Below are 21258 nucleotides of genomic sequence, written 5' to 3' on the forward strand. Positions count from 1 at the left end.
ACGCCCTTTTGTCATAATTATCATTTAAACAAGGCCTTAAATGGTTGAAAAGATGAAATTGCCCATTTATATTAAAATCAGTTTTAGTGATATTTAAACTAGGGATTTCATTTAAATCCAACTTGTTTGGGGTTTAATTCAGATGCACTTCAAAATCTTTTATTTTTATTTATTAAATTATAAATTTATGTCTCACTTTATATTTTTGTCCTTCTTTAAGTTGTCATTATCAACTTCTTAATTCGTATTTGTTAATTTAAACTGCTCATCAACTATCTATTTCGATATTTTGGAATTATATGATTTTAAAAAGAATATTTTAATATTTTGAAATAATAATTAAGAACATTTTGGATCTTAATAATAATTTTTGATATATTTGTAATTATTTTGCTTAATTCAATCAAAATAAAAAAAATAAACTTTTAAAATAAATCATTTCATTATTTTATTAGAACTTGTAACTCTACTTAGATGTAGTTTTCCTTTTAGAAAAACATTGAACAACTTTCTTAAGTGAATGGAATTACCAAATTATCCTTCTTAATCAAATAATTTCTAAATTTGTTTGAGTATGAGAATTATTTTATTAAAGATGATAATTTAGTATTTTAGGAAAAGAATTTAGAAAATGAATATATAATTATTTTACTTAATTTAACTAAAGTGCAAAAATAAAATTTTAAAAATGGACTACTTATGTTATTCAGGATTCCTAACCTAATAAGTATGGGTTTCCTGAAATTCTAGTCCGATGTTGTACTGGTTTAGCTTTGGAACCTCACTTGTCCAAATTCCATTATTGCCCCCGTAATTTTGTAAAATGACATATGTTCACCATCTCCTTTCCGTCAATTTACCGACCTACCTCCTAATCGGTGCCCTTAATGGCTTGTGTTCTGGAGAGAGAAATAAAACCAGACACAAACAAGTCCAGAATACTGTACTACTAATATTTATATATACACACACATACATGTATACACATATATACAGAATCAATAGAGGTCCAGAGATTGTGTAAAGAGAGATGGAACATCATGAGCAAGAGCAGGAGCATGAAGTGTACGGAGGAGAAATACCCGATGAGGGAGAGATGGACGCCGATATCGATATGTCCACTGCTCCTGAGGACGATCCTAACTCCAAGGTCCTTCAATTTCTCTCTCTATGTATACCTGTGTGTTTATATATATATATATATATATATATATATATATATATATTGTTTGCCCTAATATTCATGGTTTGGCCTTGCACAGGACTTGGAGGACATGAAGAAAAGGCTTAAAGAAATTGAACAAGAAGCCGGCGCTCTTCGCGAAATGCAGGCAAAAGTCGAGAAGGAGATGGGCACCGGGCAAGGTCTCATTCTCTCTACTCTCTTTTTGAATCTTTTTATTTGTATGCTTCTGTTCTTGTCGCATTGTTGTTTGAATTCGATTTCTGTTTCAGATTAAAAAAAAAAAAATTATGCTGTTATGCTTCATTCGTTGCGATTAAAAATCAAAACTTTTTACAAGAAAAAATTAATTTTTAGTTGCAAGGGGAAAAACAATATGAAGCCTAAACTGTTTAGGGAAATTAATCCAGAAAATTTGTTATTGGAATTAAGCTGGGTCACCTATTGAATTTTAATTTACACTGTTGTGTTCTTTGAGCTTGAACTAATGTAAGTTAGTGGTTATAGTGTTGTAGGGATTGTGGTTGATGGAGAACCTGATTTTATGTTTGTGACTGCTCATTGATATTGCTATTCTACCCTTATTGAATGTAGAGAATGTTAAAGATATTTTGAGGTTGCACATAAATGGAAAAGAAGTCTTGTAGCATGGCTGTTAATCATGTTAACAATTAAAATAAATGATAAATTCCAAAAAAGCCACCCAAAAATAGTGCAAAGGTAGAAAATTGAAATAACACTCTAAAGCTTAAAAACTATGTTCAGATTGCAATCTTATATCAAATGGAGCAAAATATCTATGAAATGAAAATGTAATAAGTATACCTAATGTTAGTAATTTGTGACAAGTCAAAATAGGTTTTGCAATCAATATGTTTGAGATTCCTTTTGGATTCTTTTGTTGATAAATTAAGATAATCATTAATAAATTTAACTAGAAGTGGTGCAACCCAAGCACATAATGAAGAATACCAAAATGCCTATACAGCCCTATACAAAGTGAAAGAATCTAAGTGCTCTGCGTTGTCCAAAAAGTTATGGAAGGAAGAAATTACATTCACATTCACCACAAATTGCCTTACTTTAAAAATAAAAATAGTTTAATCCTATGAATATGTCAAAGTGATCTTCAAAATAAAGACCAATAATTCTTTTTTAAAGGAAGAAAGAACATTAAAAGCAATTGAGGCTATCACATATTGTGGAAACTAGTCTAGCTTCCGAGTTATGTACTTAAAGCACTAGAATGTCATCGTACAAGTCCTAAAATTCACAAAATCGTTAAACCGACAAATGGGAATTAAGGGGAAAAATATGCAAAATTATGCATAACTAAAGGTTTTGAAGATTAGTCTCTGTCTTACCAAAAGCATGTCAACAAATTTGGTAACGCATCTCATGTGTTGGTATACGTCTAGCCTGTTTAGGTGACCGTCAACAAATTTGGTAATGCGTCTCATGTGTTGGTATATGTCTAGGTGTTGGTTCATTTCGTCATGGGGTCATTAAGGCAAGGTAAAGTGTTTTCCTGACAGAATTTCCTATTTATGAGTAGGGTTGTGAATGAATCAAGATGTTCATGAATAACTCATATAGGTGGTGCGGAGCATTCAGTCTTATTCAATAATAAACAAACTGATCTTGAGCCTTAATATTTTTGGGCTTATTTTTGGCATGAGCTGAGCTTGAACAACTCCAACCTTGGTTCACCCAGCTTCATGAACTTAAGGGAGATCAATAGAATCTGAATGTGAGCTGATAGCTGACCGAGGTTATCTCATGTATGTAGTGGACGAATATAAGGGAAGAGATGAGATGGAATACAAACAAAATGTGTGCCAATCAGATGATGACATGTTTTCATCTTGGATTCTCCGTCTTTTACTTTTTCCCTATCTACCCTTCCCAGTTCAGATCTTTGGCCTCTATTCTACTTATTTGTCAATCTTATAAATCAATCAGCATCAAAATCTAATCATGGTGGGTACCAAATCCTTCATTTTCTTCCGTTGATGGGCTTCCATAGATCGACCAGAAGGTTAGATATCCTCAAGAATAATGAGGGGACGAGGGCTATGGGTTATAAAGCGTCAGGGCACTTCATTTTCGTGGTTCAACTCAACTGTTTAGGGTTTGCTAAATCTTCCTTTCTTTAGATTTTCTCGTTTGTTCCATCTTTCTCCATGGTGATGACAATGCTTCATTTTTCTCTAGCCATCTATGGGTGAATCTGGTAGGTTTCTTGCCTTCTTTATTATTATTTTATTATTTTTTAATGACAAACAACTTAAGTAGAAAGAGTTAGGTTTTTCGTTTTAATCTACATGGTTGATTCCATCATTATGAGTCTAGCCAAGGTAGCTCATAATAATTTCCTATCTCTAAAGGTGGTGTTTGATAAAACAAAAAATTAAGCATTAAAAATTTTAAGAGCTTGATTTTAAATGTTGCTAAAGTGTTAATTGTAATTTGAGAACTTTTTTGTTACTTGTTTAAATTTGAAGTGTTCAGTAAGTGTAGGTCTTTTATAAGTAGAAGTTATTCTATTAAGTGGCATCTAATTGTGTTATCAAATGCACTTAATTGGTTAATCACTTGATATATTCAGAATTGTGTACTTATTGAGTTATCTAACAACACCTAAAGATATAAATAATTGTTAATAAATTCTTACTCATTTTGGACAAAACAGTACCCATAATGTTCTTTTTTATAGATGGATAAAAAACATTATGAGAAATTTTCCAATAATTTAGTTTTCTGTTTTCTCTGCTTTTGGCTATAAATACCATCCTCTTTGTACTGTAATTTTGATTTTCCACAATTGTGGTGTAATCAAAATATTTATGGAGGCTCTTTTTTTTTTGGTATAAAGTTAGTGTATCAAATGCCAATGCAGCTTCACAATCTACTGATTGCACAAATAACCCTACTTTAAAATAATCTAATTGCGTCTTTGTGGTGTTACAGATCGCAACCCTAAAAGTACTTTAGAATTGACAACATTTGTTGAAACCTATATGTATGAATGATCTACTGGAGAGTATCATTCCAAGAAGTCTATTAGATAATAATAGGTTTCAACCTTTAGATCACGCTGGATTTATGATGTTCTGTAATTCCTTTTGAATGGTTGTACTTTTAAGTTTCTCGTGCACTGTGACAACTTTAGTGAAGACGTTGAGTCTTTTTATTTACAAAGCTAATGCTCATTCAACTAAAAGAATAAAAAAATAATGATATAAATCCGTGGCCTAGCAAAAGTAGGAAGTGTGTCTAAAAAGTTAACAACCTGAAGTAGAAAGCAATCCAAACCTGAAAGGAAGACTCAGCTACGTCAACAATTTGGTAATATGCCTTGGTCCAAAAATTTTGAATCTAAAGAAACTCTTCTTCTTCTAACTTATGGTATCCCCTGCATGAGCTTTGAACAAATAATTTTGTCGTTGACTAAATTAAAATTGCATTTGGACATGGCTAAGAAATTTAATGCTTACAATTTGTCCAACCTGAACCTCTTTCTATTAAAATGCTAGGAAATCCATCTTACAGTTTCTTGTAAACCCTGGAAAAGTGGGCGGACAGCAGTGTTCGAAATCAAGATATTCAAGTTTGGATTGGGCTCATACATGGCTAATGGTTGTTTTGTCAGTAGTGTATCTGAAATGTCACTTGAACTAGTGGCATCCCTAAAATGTTCTTAAGTATGCTTTTAAATCTTGTCATGTGTGTGCTTATATGCATATATATTTTCCAGAAAAGTGATTGGTAGGATGTTATATTGTTATGTAGCATTTATAGACGATTAGAGACCTGAGATTTTTGAAGTGGTCATAATGTCATCTGTTTTTGGGTCCTGTCACTTTGCTTTCTGGTATTTGCAATTTTGCAAAGTCTGCTAATATTGCCAACATTAATTATTGTTCTTTCTTTCCCTCCTTTTTCTTTTTTTTTGTGTATGTAAGAAGATTCCCCTGGCGCCTCTGCTACTCAAGCTGAAAAGGAAGAGGTGGATTCGCGGTCAATATATGTTGGTAATGTGAGGTTTACAATCCCTTCTCTTGTATAGTTTATTTTTTATATTTCCATGTTGAGTAGATGTATTTTTCATGCGAAGAATGTTTATATTATGCTCACCTTCATGAAATATGTGTCAAACACAAGTTCTCCCACATTTAAATGAGTCCATGTAACATAAGAGTAACCATAGGTGTAAATAAACCAATTTAAGTGATTAATGGTAGTTGTTTATGGGTCATTTTCTCTTTTTATGCTATATCTGTATGTTAATATTTTGTTATTTATTCCTTTATCAATTTCAGTGTCAAAAATTGGTCGGACATGGTCTTCAGATGAACCAGTTTGATGTAAAAATGCACACCCATTGTTCAATTATACTTGATTAACAACAGCACCTGCATGTGGTTTAGCTTAGCTTGAGATATTGGGCGAAGAACCAAATTAGAAAGACATGATAAAGATTGGTCTCATTGTCATTGTCTATGAAATACTCTCAGGGTTTGCTCTTGGTGTCATTAGAAAGCTTCAAGCTATCACTAAGCAAAAATTTTTGCGAAGAATGATTGCTATGCTGTTAGTAGCAAGATGCCAGTATTAAATGATCCACGGCGTCTTGGGTCACTAAATTTTGTTATTTATTTTTGATTCAAGAAAGTGACTTTATTAGATGAGTATTGAGCTATCAAATCATTCTGCAATCATTTCTAATATGTTTTGGAAATTAGTTTTTTTAGGGCAATTTTTTTTTTGTCCCTTGTGCTAGTTTCATACTTAATTATTCCTGTTCTAGTAATTTTTTTATTTTTTATTTTGAAACGTAGAACCCTTCCAACCACCGGCCCTTTGTACTTATAGCTGCCCTGATAGCTGAGAAACATTTCATCCAAGAAAACAAACAACAAAATATAAAAATAATGGAATTGGTTATAAATTATATATCCTAATCGACGGGTGTTAGCCCCTCATTAGTCATTAATAACTTGACCCCTGTCATAATAAGGCTGTTTGGGATAGAATTCTTGAACATTTTCTTTGGTTCCAGAGGGGAAGAGCCAGTCCTACCTTTAATATGGTTAAATTTGAGTTCAAGTTCCACTCCTAATTCAGATGTAGTAGTCCTTGTTCTTGATGTTTTAACAATGCACGTACGGTAATGGCTTAAGGTTTTTATGCCTCTTTTATAGTTTAAGGTGCTTAAGCCCCCTTTAATAGGAATTTTTAATATCCATTGACCAGAGTGAACTGTAAAGTAGGCATGGCAGACTTCAAGTCAATGGTTTTGGTGATCTTTTTTATACTTTATTTTTTATTTTATTGTTTTGATACTTGGTAATTAGTTGATGCAAATTCAACAATTTAGGTAAATGTGTATGTATTTCACTTATGTCGCTTGGAAAAAGAATAAGTTGTTTCTATGTTTGGAACTTTGGTGTAAGTTTCTTAGAAAGCTCTTGTGATGCTGCTGGCCAGCTACTTCTACCATCAGTGATCTTAGTGTACAGTCTAACATTAGGTACCAGTCCTCTTACTTTGGCTCAATGTTTGCCAGTAATTGTTACTCGACAAGATTTCCTTTCAGCCATTCTGGGAGAATAATTAGGTTTTAAATTGTTCATTCTTTCTTTGCGAAGTTGCTAGCATTTCCTGAGACCACATTAGGATTTCAGCAAGATAATAGAGTACTCCTTCGTATATATGATTTGACAACATTGCTCTGACCACAACGGAGAAGAACATTTCAGCTTTCCAGAACCACTTATACTTCTGTGGCATCATTTTCTTCAGTTTTCCTTTAGGATTGATGAGTCCATTGTCATGGAAAATGAACTCCCGAGTATATTTGGGCTTTCCATGGTCTATGAAGCACGGATACGGCGATACGCCAAACGGCCCAAACCTATAAAATAGGACATGGATACAGCAAGGATAGTGTAATAAAATAATAATATAATTATATTATATATAACAATTAATTTTAATCTCAATTGCTGCTTAATTCATAACCCATTTCAATAGGCCCACTAACCATTGAATATTTCTTTTCAACAGCATAGCTGCATAAGGTCCATAAGCCCACCTTACAATAAAATACCAACCCAAAAGAAAAGAAGAAAAAAAAAAACAAAGGTAATCTTTAGATCCAAAAGGTGCATATAATCTTTTTTTTTGATAAGTAGAAATGTATTAAAAACGTTCAAAAGGGGAACGCATCCCAAGAGCTGTACAAGAACCAAGAGCTAAAAAACAAAGAAAGCCTAGGGATCTAAAGACCCCAAAAAGTCCAAAAAGTCCTCAACGGAAGAACAATCTCTCCCCATGCCCCAACTAAAAAGAGAACAAATAATAGAATACTTAAGAGCCCCCGGGTAACTCCTCCCTAGCAAAGGATCTTCTATTGCGTTCTTTCCACAGACACCACCAAATGCAGAGGGGAGTCGCCCTCCAGAAGTTACGAACTTGAGCCCCCACCCTCTGTTCCCTCCGAAGTTACAAACTCGAGCCCCCACCCTCTGTCCCCTCCAAATATCGATAAGACCTCGTGAGGTCCGTCGCATAACCCACTGAACGGCAAAAAGACCCAACATAAGGCTCCAACAGTCGTGGGCCACTGGGCAGTGCAAGAGAAGGTGGTCCACAGACTCTCCATCGGTGATACACAGACAACACCGAATAACAATAACATGTCTCCTCTTCCTCAAATTGTCCACAGTCAGGATCTTGCCCCAAGCAGCAGTCCAAGCAAAAAAAGCCACCCTAACAGGAGCCTTCGAATGCCAAACCGTTTTCCATGGATAAGAGGGGCCTGAAAACTGGAACGACAGAAGAAGAAAGACCGGACCTGAAAAGTCCCCTGCGAAGAAGGCACCCAAGTCAAAAGGTCCGCCCCAGTGCCCTCCATCTCCTGACGATAAAAAAGGTCCAAAAAAGCAAGGCGATAATAGTCAGCAACCAAAGCATGGCAATCCACAGCAATCCTAAACAACCTTGGAAACCATTGACACAAAGGACGTTCCTCGGACCAAGGATCCTCCCAAAACCGGACACTCCGCCCTTCCCGGACTCTGAATCTAACATGCTTAGAAAATTCATCCCAACCCTTCCCAACAGACTGCCACACACCCACGCCGATAGCAGATCTAGCCAATCTAGCAGACCAACCCCCTCTATCCTCCCCAAACCGGCTAGCAACTATCTTCCTCCAAAGTCTATGTCTTTCACTGCCAAACTTCCAAAGCCATTTGCCAAGAAGGGCCCTGTTGAATGGGACCAACCTCCGAATCCCGAGGCCTCCTGACTTAAGAGGCTTGCAAACCTGCTCCCACCGAACAAGAAGATACGTAAACTCATCCCTCCTACCACCCCAAAGGAAGTTACGTTGAATCATCTCAAGTCTCCTGACAACAGAAGATAAAATTGAAGTCCGTCTCTCTTCCTCACCATAACAGACGTCCTCTCTCTGCCCTTCTTCTCCCTTATCTTTTCCATCTCCTCTGGTCTTCCTGGTTTCTCTCACCAAGATCTCAACCAATTTCCACTTTTTCTGAATCTTATCTTTGATCTCTCCTCTCTCTCTCTCCATGATCTTTTCCCTTTCTTTTATATATTGAGAATATATATATATATATATATATATATATATATATATATATATATATATATATCATCTTCTATCTCTGTAAAGAAGGAGAAAAAAAAAAAGTTTTAACTAATAGCTGTGTCTTGCTGTGTCTGCTGCTGTGTCGGTTACATATTTTGGGGGGAAAAAATTAGGACACGGCTGAAACGTATCGGACACCGGTATGTTTCCTCCTTCAGCCGTGTCGGTGCTTCGTAGTCCATGGTCTTGTTTGTTCATGTTAAAGGATATAAATCTTAGGTTGCAGCTTTCTTAATAATTTAGGCTTTTTGTGTAGATGGTTTTTAACATGATATTAGAGCACTCAAGATCCCAAGTGTAAGTCTCAGTACCACCTTGATTACTATAATCAATACACACGTTGAACCACTCATGAATGAAAAGTATTGCCAGTGCAAGTGTTGGAGATATAAATAATAAGATTATGCCCTCTCTAATAGCTTTACTTTTGGAGATGATGGTTGTCGACACGGTAACATGGTATCGAAGCTTTGATTTTGGAAAGTTTTGGCCAGCTACTTCTACTATCAGTGATCTTAGTGTACAGTCTAACATTAGGTGCCAGTCCTCTTACTTTGGCTCAATGTTTGCCAGTAATAGTTACTCATCAAGATTTCCTTTCAGCCATTCTGGGAGAATAATTAGGTTTTAAATTGTTCATTCTTTCTTTGCAAAGTTGCTAGCATTTCCTGAGACCACATTAGGATACCAAGATAATAGAATACTCCCTATTATATATGATTTGACAACATTGCTCTGACCACAATGGATAAGAACTTTTCAGCTTTCCAGAACCACTTGACTTCTGTGGCAACATTCTCTTCGGTTTTCCTTTAGGGTTGATGAGTCCATTGTCATGGAAAATGAACTCCTGAGTATATTTGGGCTTTCCATGGTCTTGTTTGTACATGTTAAAGGATATAAATCTTAGGTTGCAGCCTTCTTAATAATTCAAGCTTTTTGTCTAGATGTTTTTTAACATGATATTAGGGCACTCAAGATCCCAAGTGTAAGTCTCACTACCACCTCGATATCTGTAATCAATACACACGTTGGACCACTCATGAATGAAAAGTATTGCCAGTGCAAGTGTTGGAGATATAAATAATAAGATTATGCCCTCTCTAATAGCTTTACTTTTGGAGATGATGGTTTTCAACACGGTAACATGGTATCAAAGCTTTGATTTTGGAAAGTTTTGGGTGTAATTCAAGCTTTTTGTGTAGATGTTATTTAAGCACCCAAGATCCCAAGTGTAAGTCTCACTTCACCTCGATATCTGTAATCAATGCAGGAAAAGTATTGCCAGTGATTCAGAGTGCTCGAAATCCTAAGACAAAAGGAAAGAACCAAGACCTAAACAAGGAATATAGCACTCCCGCGAAGAATGTGCTAACGCGTAGCAAAGCAAAGAAAGGCTCCTTTGGATATCTTTCTATAGTATATATCTTTCTCTCTTGAGATAGAAAGGGAATCGGCAGCTAGCAATAACTTAGAAAAGAGGCTAGAGACCATTGCTACTTTTAGAAAGGGTACGAAAGCTTGAACTTCTAGGCTACGTTTTAGAAACAATAGCAACACAGAGCAGAGCGCAACAGACACTCGAGGCAAAGAGCCTCGGTGAGACCTAAGCCTATAAGACTGGATACTCCTCCTAGGCTAGTTGGCACAGGGTTTTCGCTTGATACACCAAGTTAGATAGTGTGGGAATAGCTTGATCCTTAAATGATCTTGGCCAGCTGCTTCGCCAATCTGACCAAAAGAGGCCCTTATCACGTAGCTTCACCTCAAGTTCAAAAGAATGAAACATCGTTCTTTTCTTTGAGCCCATTTCCCCTTTGCTTTCTCTTATCCCTAATCGTCTTGCATTTCTTCGAAGAAGTTGCTGTACTATTTGACCATATTTCGTATCCCATTTCAAGTTGATTCAGACTTGTTTTATAATCTAAATATGCTTCTTGTTCCGAGTAGACCACTATTAAGCTTGCTTGAGGTTACAACTTTTCTCACATTGGGAAATTTCCTTTATAGCATCACCCTATTCTTACCTTGGGCAACTAACTTAGCCTTATTTCTTCTAACAATGAGCTCAGAGCACGAAGAGCTGCGGCTCGCTCTGAGCCGGTAGCCGCCGGCTGAGGCCCATTCTTCACTTTTCAAGAATGAAGAGGGAACGTAAGCATGGGGGGAATGTTTTCTTTATCCAACCAAGTGTTGGAGATATAAATAATAAGATTATGCCCTCTCTAATAGCTTCACTTTTGGAGATGATGGTTGTCAACACAGTAACATGGTATCAAAGCTTTGATTTTGGAAAGTTTTGGGTGTAAGTCTCCACGTTTTTATCTATTTCCTCGTTTGTGTGCAAGTTTACATTTTTTTCAGCGTATCTACTTGCCTTTCTATATAGAAAACTGGATCTCACATGAGGGAGGGTGTTATAGAGCTCGATAAACATTGTTGGGCTCATTCCTTAATAGCTGAAGCCTTTGGGGTAATTGACAGTCATTCTAAAACCTTCTGTTTGAAGGATACCTGGTTGTTAGTGGGAAATTTTAACCACTCTTGCCTCATCAACTAACTGTTACATCAACACATGACAGAGTATCTTCTTTGGACTTGCAGTCGGTATAATCTGTAAAATATATAAAAAATAATGTGCTCGAGTTAGCCCCTGATGCAACTTTATTGCTGCTGGAAATTAGTTAATTTTTCATGGAATTGTACTTACTGCAATTCCATTACATTTTTTAATTGCTTTATGCATCTACTTGTCAGATGTGTTTGAGACAATAAAGACATTTTCTTGTAGATGGAGGCAAATTAAAAAAGCACCAGATTTCAATCTTGGATTCATGAAGTATACAAGGAAAAAAACTGAAGGACTAAACCAAAACCCTACACGGAGGCTACCCCCTGCAACCTCTCGCATCATAATCATTAGATCTATACATTTCTCAAGCTCTATCTCATATTTCGAAAGTCCTGCTCTCTTTTTCTTTGGCCCTTCATCCCCCATGCAATTTTCTCAGATAATACCATCATTTCATAACAGGGTTTGAGTACTTCACTACAATTATGGTTCATGACAATCCATAACCTATTATCATGCACAAAAATCTGCAGTAAAACTCTCTTATTTCTTCTTCTTCTACTTAATTAGATTTCCTGAATAAGTCGAGCTGTTCGTGAACAGCTAGGCTCAACCATGGACTCATTTATCTAGGAGATGATCAGAGCCCAAGCCTTGTACTGAAGCTTGATGAATAAACAAGCCAAGCTCGATAAGGCCATTGGCTCATTTGAATCCATGGATACGGTACTGGGCTTAGCACGCAATTTCTTCAAGTATAACATCATATATTTGTTGAAATATTTAATTTGATAATTATCAATCCAAATTTGATAATCAGTCTATTAACAAATCAAATATGGACTCTGGTCAATTCAATCTTCTAACAATCCAATCCGACCTAACTTGATATAACATGTGTGCATTAATTTTTATAGTTAGCTTAGTATGTGATATAAAAATTAATGAAAATGTTGCATACATAATAAAATAGTGGTCTCTTATATATACCATACTCTTAATTATCTCAGTTGTTTCCTCATTTCTTTTTTTCTTCCTTCCCTCTCAGTTTATTGCCGTATTGACTTTTTCGTTAACGAAGAGTCAAAGGCTTAATTTTCTTCTTCTCTCTCTCTAATTAATTTTGGTCCTCACTCTGTCTCTTATCTTTTTTAAATATTTATTTGTCCATCTCTTTTGACACTGAATTTTGTTACATAAATTAGACCCATTAAGATATCGGGTTATTAGATTTGATATTTGATAAACAATAAATCGGATATGGATTCATCCGTTGGATTATTGGATCAAACCAGGTAGTAAAAATTCCTTATCAGATTCGGATCTTGATCCAAACTGAATTTTTTAGTTTACAGGTCTGCATATGATTTTGATATTAATGAAATTTTGGTTGTGAAAAAATAATAATAATAATAATTGATCTTATTTTTCCATATTCATTTGGATTGTGTTTGTATTGTGAAAAGGAAAATGTATGAGGAGCTATTATGGTTAATGAAAGGCTTTGATTCAGTCATACTAAGGATCTATGCTCAATTGTAATTGAAACAAGTTATGTATGAGGAATTTAGTTAGATGGAGTCAGTTTAGTTTGTTAATTTCAAGTTTAATGTGGCTTTGGTGGCTTGGAATCCATTATTATTTTTATTATTGAAACCATTTTCATTGTCTTTCATATGTTTCTGGGTTTTGATGCTTATCTACTAGGGCTAAACATTGTCTAGGAGTGAGTGATAATCAATTTCCTCTTTATTCTATTTTAAACTCCAGGTAGACTATGCATGTACACCTGAGGAAGTCCAGCAGCATTTCCAATCCTGTGGAACAGTTAATAGAGTGACAATATTGACAGACAAATTCGGTCAGCCCAAAGGATTTGCCTATGTGGAGTTTGTTGAAATTGATGCTGTTCAAAATGCTGTTCTTTTAAATGAATCTGAGCTCCATGGCCGTCAGTTGAAGGTTTTCAAACTATGATGGTTGAAGTCAGTAACTTTGAAAGACTCTGCTTTCACTTTTTTAATTATGGTGGTTGGTTTTGTTTTCCTGCAGGTATCTGCTAAACGAACTAATGTTCCTGGAATGAAACAGTATAGGGGCCGCCGCCCCAACCCATATTTTGGCTTTCGCTCCAGAAGACCCTTCATGCCTGGACCACCTTTCTATCCTCCATATGCTTATGGGTAAGCGTTATAAATACTTTGTGCTTTTTGGTGCTTATCTTCTCTTTTCTCCACCATATTGGTATTCAACTCTTCCTTACTAGGATCAGATTCAGGGATGTTTTAAAAAATAAGAGATTAGATCCTAAGGAAGACTAGAGCGCTTCTCTTAGAAACTTTTTACCGGCTGTAGTAACAACCAACATTAATGAGGCTATCCAAACTCCCGTCTTAAGCTTTAATACCCTCGGGAAATTTGAAAGAGAAAGAGAACCTTTAGAAGGAAGCTAAGTGGCCGATATAGGGTAAGTATAATTCAGTGCTAAGAGTGTTAGAAAAATTATGCTCAGAAAACAATAGGAAGGATTATAGTGCTGACAGTGGTTTCAATGAGCAAACAAATACTTTATTGAACGTTCTCAAGAGGCCTTTCCTTTTACTTTCTAGGGAGTTATAGTGTCCATTCCAAGTGAATTCAATATGACAAGCAAACATAATTGAAATCAGGATGCAGGAAGATTGCGAGCTAGAAAAATAAATTTTCCTCTATTGACAATGTTTGGTCCCTAACATTGCATTTTATTTTGGTTATTTGATTAGTTTTGGACACTTAAAATCACTTTAGAATTTCAAGAAACATACACATGGCGCATACATTAAAAGTTAAGAAAACTCATCTCTGATGTTGTTGTTTGATTTCCTTCATCTAAGTTAATGCCAACAACACCACCTTTCTCCCCTTTCCTGGTCATCGTTTGGTGGAAAAGTACTATAATCTCAGGGTGGGGTTTTTGAAGCTAACTTTTTCATTAATTTACTTGGCACTGTACCCTTCACAACGTTATCATAAAAGTCACATCATGCATGCTATGGAATGTTGAGTCTTAACCTCATCCTTCAGTCCTTCAAAGCTTGGGTGAAGAAGGCTATGAGCCTATGGGTTATTCTAGGTTTTTTAGTGCATAGTCTGTTTCATTTGCTTCTCTCTTCAGTGTAGTTTTGTACTGTCCTTATGTTTTGTCCAAGACTCTATTTTTGTTTTTCTTCCCTTGGTTGATATGGAATTTTGTGAAGAAGGTCCCATATTATAATTGTGTCACCATCTATTTATGATCTTGGCATCATTATTAACTCTATTATTCAATCGGGAGGAACCTTTTGGATATGGGGACTATGGAAAACACCAAAGTTATATTTGTGGACTTCCAATCTTTTATCTAAGAGCCAGAACCTTCATCCTCTAATTTATGGAACATTGAGACTGAAGAAGGTTTTACTTGTAGAGAATTTGACGAGTTTTGTCAAATTCTACTGCTTCTCAACCAAGTTCTAGCCTAGGAAATTGTTGTATCGAGAGATTATGGATGAGATAGAATTTGTATCTAATTATTCGGTTTGGAACGATGTCAGGCTAGAGGATATCTTGTGTTTGTCATAGGAACTCTGTAGGAAAATCTGTAGACCTGGAAAGTCAAGTGTAACCCTAGGAAGCTATGTTTTTTTATTAATAACATAGAATGTCTTTCACAGTTCGTGATAGTAGATGCGTCTGGTTTTGGGAAGATCTTTAGTGTGGGGATCAGCCAATATTTTGTACTATTCCCAGATTATACAGTATTGCAGTTGATAAATATGCCTATGTAGCTGACTGTTATCGGCTTGATAATAGTGGGTTTACGTGGAATGTGCATTTTCGGTGTTCATTTCAGGATTGGGAGTTGAACGAGGTGAGTATTTTTCTGGACCAATTGTATCGGCAGGAAGGAATTGGCAGGGGGAAAGACAATTTGACATGGATTCCCTCTTCTCACAATCGTTTTAAAGTGAGATCCTTGTTTTTATGTCTGTCTAATTTTGTCAGATTTGAATTCCCATGGAAGACCATATGGCGCTCCTCGACACCTACTAGGGTGGCATTCTTTGTGTGGACAGCTGTTTGGGGTTAGATTCTGACGATTGATAATTTACGGAAGAGGGGAAATTGTATTGTTAATTAGTGTTGCCTTTGCAAGCAAGATGGGGAATCTGTTGATCATCTCCTAATGCATTGCCCTGTGGTGCACGATTGTTGAAATCTTATTCTTGGTTTGTTTGGCATGTGTTGGGTAATGCCCCGTTCTACTAAGGATTTGATTCATGCTTGGATAAGATGTCATGTGAGTAGGGGTGTTCGCGATTCATGGAGAACTGTCCCACATTGTGTTTGGTGGTGCATTTGGAAAGAGAGAAATAGTAGAATGTTTGAAGGAAATGAGTCATCTACGGTGACACTGAAACTTATTATTATTCGTTCTCTCTTTAGTTATGTGAAGAGGAGTTTTTGCTCCTCTTCTGATGATTTAATTACTTTTCTGGATTCTTTGGGACCTTAGTCCCTAGATCATCTCATGTTTTAGGGACGCGTTCCTTTTTTTAACGCCCTTTTTAATTTATTATTACTTATCAAAAAAAAAAAAACATAGAATGTCTTTCACCAAGTAAAAGCAATTGGACTCGAGTATCCCAATGAATATCATTGGTTTGAAGGTTGGAGGTGTCCATAGTTAAATAGTTGTTAAATTAGATTGCATGGAGTCTTCTCCTTGAGACTGACTAGCCCTGATCTTTTTAGCGCTTGAGCAGATAAAAATAATTTATGTTGAAAAGACTTTCCTGTTGATCTAGTTCATTGAGGACAAGAAATGATTCCATTTGACATCATTTGGGTCTCCAGGAGGTCACTGATCATATGGGATATTTCATATTTGTATTTTTAAGATTTTGGAGAGACATTTGATTCTGTTTAAATGTCTATGTAACCCAAGAAACATTCCAATAATTTGCTTTGTGGCTCTTGTTCACTTATGTAGAAATAATTTGAGCATTGTATCAAATTTAAAAAGGTTTCAAGTCCTTACTTTTGTTTCTGCTCTAAAGTTTAGAGGGAACTTAGGTGTTAACTGTTAAGACGTCAGAGTAGAAGAATGAGGTGTTAGGACACTAGTGTCAGAAATTTCAATGGTTGTGTACAATCTTTTTGGTATTAATATCTCCCATGGTGCATCTATTAATTGTTTGAATATATTCAGAGTGCATTTTTCATGCATCATTTCCCAAAAATGGGACCACTATTTACCTTAATATTTGTTCTAGAAAATCTTCGTAAACCCATTTTGGATAACTTCCAATTCTTCTCTCTTCTTTTTTCTATCAAACAGCAGAGACCCTTTTTTCGTCAGTTTATTTTGTTGGAAGTAGGTGTTTGTTATTAAAATGTTTCATTAAAAATGTATCATAACTGCTATGTATGTTGTTGAGGGCATGGGAGAATGTCTGACTCTTATTCCTAGTTTTCTCCCAAGACTGTTCTCTTGCCTTTGGACTTTAGTGATTCCTCCTTATTAAGTGCATGGGCTGTTTAATCAAAGAGTGGTTCAGCTGCATCTACCTAGTAGTTTTTATGTCTTCTTTTATTGTTTGAACAATCATGAAATTGGAAAACTTATCAAAAATTTACTGCAAATTAAACTTAACAAAAAGTAATGTTAATTTTGAAAGGAAAATGATTTTTTGTCCATGTATGTGCTTTATGGGCCATACATCTCCCACATATTTTAAAATTGATTTTGAACTCCCTTGGTTTAGTGTTTGATCTTTTTTTGAAAAATTTTGAAAAACGAAGGAAGGAAAATGATACACATAATATGTCTGGATGACTTCAAGAACTACGAATATGTGCTAAATAGACTAGCTTTTTGCTTGTCCAGAACGTGAAAAAGAATGAAGAAGTATAAGGTAGATTTGTAAATAATCGTTTCATAATAAAATTCAAAGAAATTACAAAAATCAATTTTACTTATGTCTTTCATAAAAATCAGAAGATTGCAGTTTCACCAATTTACAGAATCATATTAAATCTCCTTTAATTTAAGATTTGATGGCTTAATTTTCCAAAGGAATTAGTAGAAGGTTTTGAAGGTCTGTGTGCTGGTTTGGGCTTTGAAAACTTTTAAAACTTTACGTTGGCACTGCAGTAGTGCTATATGTATCTATAGAATTAAGGATGCAATGAGAGGTGGGTTTTCTGGGTACTGCACTCAATGCAACCCCATTAGGACAGGTTTGGAGTGCAGGATTAGGACAGGTTTGGAGTGCAGGATGGAACATTACATCCGATTTCCTTTTTCTGTAGCGTGTACTTGTCCAGTTGGTATTTTTGTGTGTTCTATTTTATCATTAACGCAACCTACTCGATTGCTTTTGTTGCTCCTTGCTCTAAAGGGGTAAAACGAGTGTTGTTTTTTGCATTGAGCTGTCCTTCGCATTTACAATTCATCTTGTTAGACGAGGAAATATTTATTGAACTATTTTATCTTGTGCAGAAGGGTTCCAAGGTTCAGGCGTCCTGTGCGGTACAGACCATACTGAAGATCAGGGATCTTGTTTGACTCGCTGCCTAAGTTGTAAAGCAGCAGTTGCCATGTTCGGCTTATGATGGTTATATCTATTATTCTGTAATGTGGAGGGTCATTTTCCTTGGCACTTGTACCATCATTTGCATGCTAAAAAGATCGACTTATTTAATTTCCCCATTTTGTCCTGGAGGTAATAGTTTTATGTTCTTTAGTTGCAGGCATTTACTTGCTCTAGAGATAGAGAGAGTCAGATAAACAAATATTTGTCGTAGTCAAAAACATTCCCAGATATTGTGTTCTCTTGAATTCTTAGATACATGTGAATTCAAAGTCTGTGATTGGACATTTTAAGTTTCTTAGATTGTTGTAGATCACTGATTTCGTTCTTTGCTTGGATAGGATTCAGTGAGGGCAATTCGCTCTGGTTCGTATGATGCACAGCATTCTTCAATATGACCATGAAACTGGTTTTCCATCAATGTGGATTTTCGTGAGAATGAATTGAAAGTTCATTTTACATTTAAATGGAATAAAATGCTTCTATTCTAGGGTTTGGAGGGATTCCATTTTCATGTTGAACCTTCCGAATTGAAGGAATCGGTGGAAACTGGTTTTCTATCAATGTGGATTTTGGTGAGAATGAATTGAAAGTTCATTTTACATTTAAATGGAATAAAATAGGTTTGGAGGGATTTCATTTTCATGTTGAACTTTCGGAATTGAAGGAATCGGTGAGTTTAAAATATTAAAAATGAAGCATAATAAACGATGATGTTCACTTTCACTCCCATCTTTTTGTAGGGGTGGACCTGTGAAGCGTAGAAGTTTTGGTTTAGGGTGGAAAAGCTTGATTCGAGTTCATTTTGGGAGGTCGATAGGGTCTCAAAAAAATTCGAAGGTACATCACTTGTTAAATTTGTAAAAATTGGAGAATTTATCGAAATGTGCTCATGCAAATTTCATATCTATTATTTCAAATTTCATATATTTTTATATGGTATTTTGCATTAAAATACCTCCAAATTTGAGCTTCGGCTTAAAAACTGTACCAAGCCAAAAAATTGTTATTTCTAAAAAACTTTATTTATTATTATTATTGTTAAACGCAACTAAAAGAGAATGTTCAAATTAGTAAAGCATTAATTGCCAAACGGTCACTTACTATTTGTAAAATTGGTATTTTTTATGAACAATATTTAAGTGCTAAACGGTCACTTACTATTTGTAAAATTGGTATTTTTTATGAACAATACTTAAGTGCTCACGAGTTGGAATGTACACCGTCTTTATTGTTGATGTAGACCAATAAAATATAATCTTTCATTTGATAAATGAGTATGTATCATATCTTAAACATGGCGTATTTATTTATTATTGGTCCACATCAAGTGATGACGTACATATTGTTTATTTTTTATTATAATATTTTAAGAAAAATTGTGATCCATTGGCTGAGGACTGCATAAACCATATAAAATGCTACTTGATCTTATCATTTTTTTTTAAGATTGAAGTTGTCTCTACTACACACTATTCTAGATTATTTGGCTTAAAAATTACTAAACATGAGTGAGTCTACCTCTCATCTAAGTTCTTCAAATAAATCCCATGACATTTTGATCCACTTTTGTTGATTGAAATTTTAAAAAATAATAATAATAATTAAGAGTAATGATATTTTAATCGAGAATTTGAACCCAAATTTTTTTATCGAACACAATTTATTAGCAAAAAATAAAAAAATATGAATCTCACTTTCTTATATTTTACATATTCATACATTTAAGTTACTGGTAAAATTCTCGTTTTAAAAATAATTTCTTTTTAATTTTAGTTATTGAAATATAAGTACTTTAGTACTTCCTCTTACTTAAAATAAATGTCATACTTTTTTTTCTTTTTTTTTGTCCCAAAAAAAAATAGTCCAATTTCTTTTTTTAAACAATATATTTCACATCTTTTTATATATGTAGTTTGAATTTAAAATTTTAAATTTGAATATTCAAAACATAGAAAAAAAAGTTAGTAACTTTTGAGGAATATAATTTATATTTCACATGTCATCTTAAAAATTACTATTCACTTAAATCAAGATAGATGACACTTAAATTAGGACGAATGATTTTCATATAAAAGTTCAGATATGACGTGGGCGACAGCTACCTTTCTACAGTAGCTGTCTCAGTTTGACTATAATGGATGAGCTGTCACCTTTTTTAATATCCATGTCATTTTCTAAAACGCGGCGAACCACGCATGTTGTAGCACTTTAATTATTGCCAGCGCGGCGTCTCGCAGACGTTTAAAAGGTTATAATCACCTTCACCGGACTATAAAAAATACGTTTTTTTTTTTTAAGCATCTTAAGCCACGTGGAAAACGTTAATTGACTTTAAGGGTAATTGGTTTCATTTTGAACCGTTGGAGATGCTTTAGGTCGTCCGCACAGCCCAATATTGCATGTCACGACTCACGAGGGCTTCTAGATAAACATTGACTAATTAGTTCTTAATGCTCCAAATCTTATCCCTTTTCTCATTTAACAGAGAATCAAAACCTGAAACTCTTCAGCCGGCCATTTTTATATGTACACGTGTATATATATTATTTATATATATTATTTATATATATACATTATATGGAGGGAAATGGATTAAAGAGGGAGAGGGTGGTGTTCCAAAATTACCCCTTCATTTTCATTGAGGGTTGAAACATATAGTGCGAGAGAAATAAGTTTAAAGGTTTTTATTAAGGGTTTATAATACTCTTCAAAATAAGTGTCATATATATATATATATATATATTTATCTATTTTTTATTTAAACAATATATTTAATATATTTTTATATATGTATTTTGAGTTTAAAATTTCGGACTTGAATATTCAAAATTTAAAAAGACAAGTTATTAACTTTCGAAGGACAAAATAGATCTTCCCCGTGTCTCATTAAAAATTACTAGTCCATCATAAGTTATACTTAAATGGAAATGGAGGAGTAATATCTTTCGTGAGTTAAAGTAGTAAATTGATTCTTACAGAATTTAAGAATACTTGAATTTAAATAATACCTATCATTTGTGAATAATTAAATATATTCAAAATTTAAGTTTGATAACAATTAAAAAAAATTAAGTTAAAACTTAAAATGCACATAAGTCTTACTATGTCTTTCCTAATCAGAGTAATAATAAATAAAAAAATTCTAAATTACTTTATGCCGAAATTTACCATGCGTAATCTATTGAGACCTATTTCAGAAAATAAATAA

At 34.6% G+C, this 21258-nt stretch overlaps 1 protein-coding gene across 2 annotated transcripts; it reads left to right on the top strand.

The window, feature by feature from the left end:
• The first annotated feature begins 866 nt into the window (after positions 1–866).
• On the top strand, positions 867–18358 carry LOC132312520 (polyadenylate-binding protein 1-like). 2 transcript variants are annotated; one of them, XM_059810910.1, is made up of 6 exons: positions 867–1150; positions 1263–1365; positions 5149–5222; positions 13204–13395; positions 13486–13616; positions 17957–18358. In XM_059810910.1, exons 1-6 carry the CDS (start codon positions 1031–1033, stop codon positions 18000–18002), a joined length of 666 nt encoding a protein of 221 aa, XP_059666893.1. In that variant the 5' UTR covers positions 867–1030; the 3' UTR covers positions 18003–18358. The 2 variants fall into 2 exon arrangements, with proteins under 2 accessions (XP_059666893.1, XP_059666894.1); XM_059810911.1 differs by having other exon boundaries at positions 868–1150; positions 5152–5222.
• The last annotated feature ends 2900 nt before the right edge of the window (positions 18359–21258 follow it).

This window comes from Cornus florida, unplaced genomic scaffold, assembly GCF_030987335.1.
Source record: "Cornus florida cultivar Cherokee Brave unplaced genomic scaffold, ASM3098733v1 CherokeeBrave_3.0.0_Hap2_Chr06, whole genome shotgun sequence".
Lineage (NCBI taxonomy): Eukaryota > Viridiplantae > Streptophyta > Magnoliopsida > Cornales > Cornaceae > Cornus > Cornus florida.

Coding starts and splice junctions, on each gene's coding strand:
- LOC132312520 (XM_059810910.1), top strand. CDS start 1,031: ATGGAACATCATGAGCAAGAGCAGGAGCATGAAGTGTACGGAGGAGAA. Junction 1,151..1,262: donor AGGACGATCCTAACTCCAAG/GTCCTTCAATTT, acceptor GGCCTTGCACAG/GACTTGGAGGACATGAAGAA. Junction 5,223..13,203: donor GGTCAATATATGTTGGTAAT/GTGAGGTTTACA, acceptor TTTAAACTCCAG/GTAGACTATGCATGTACACC.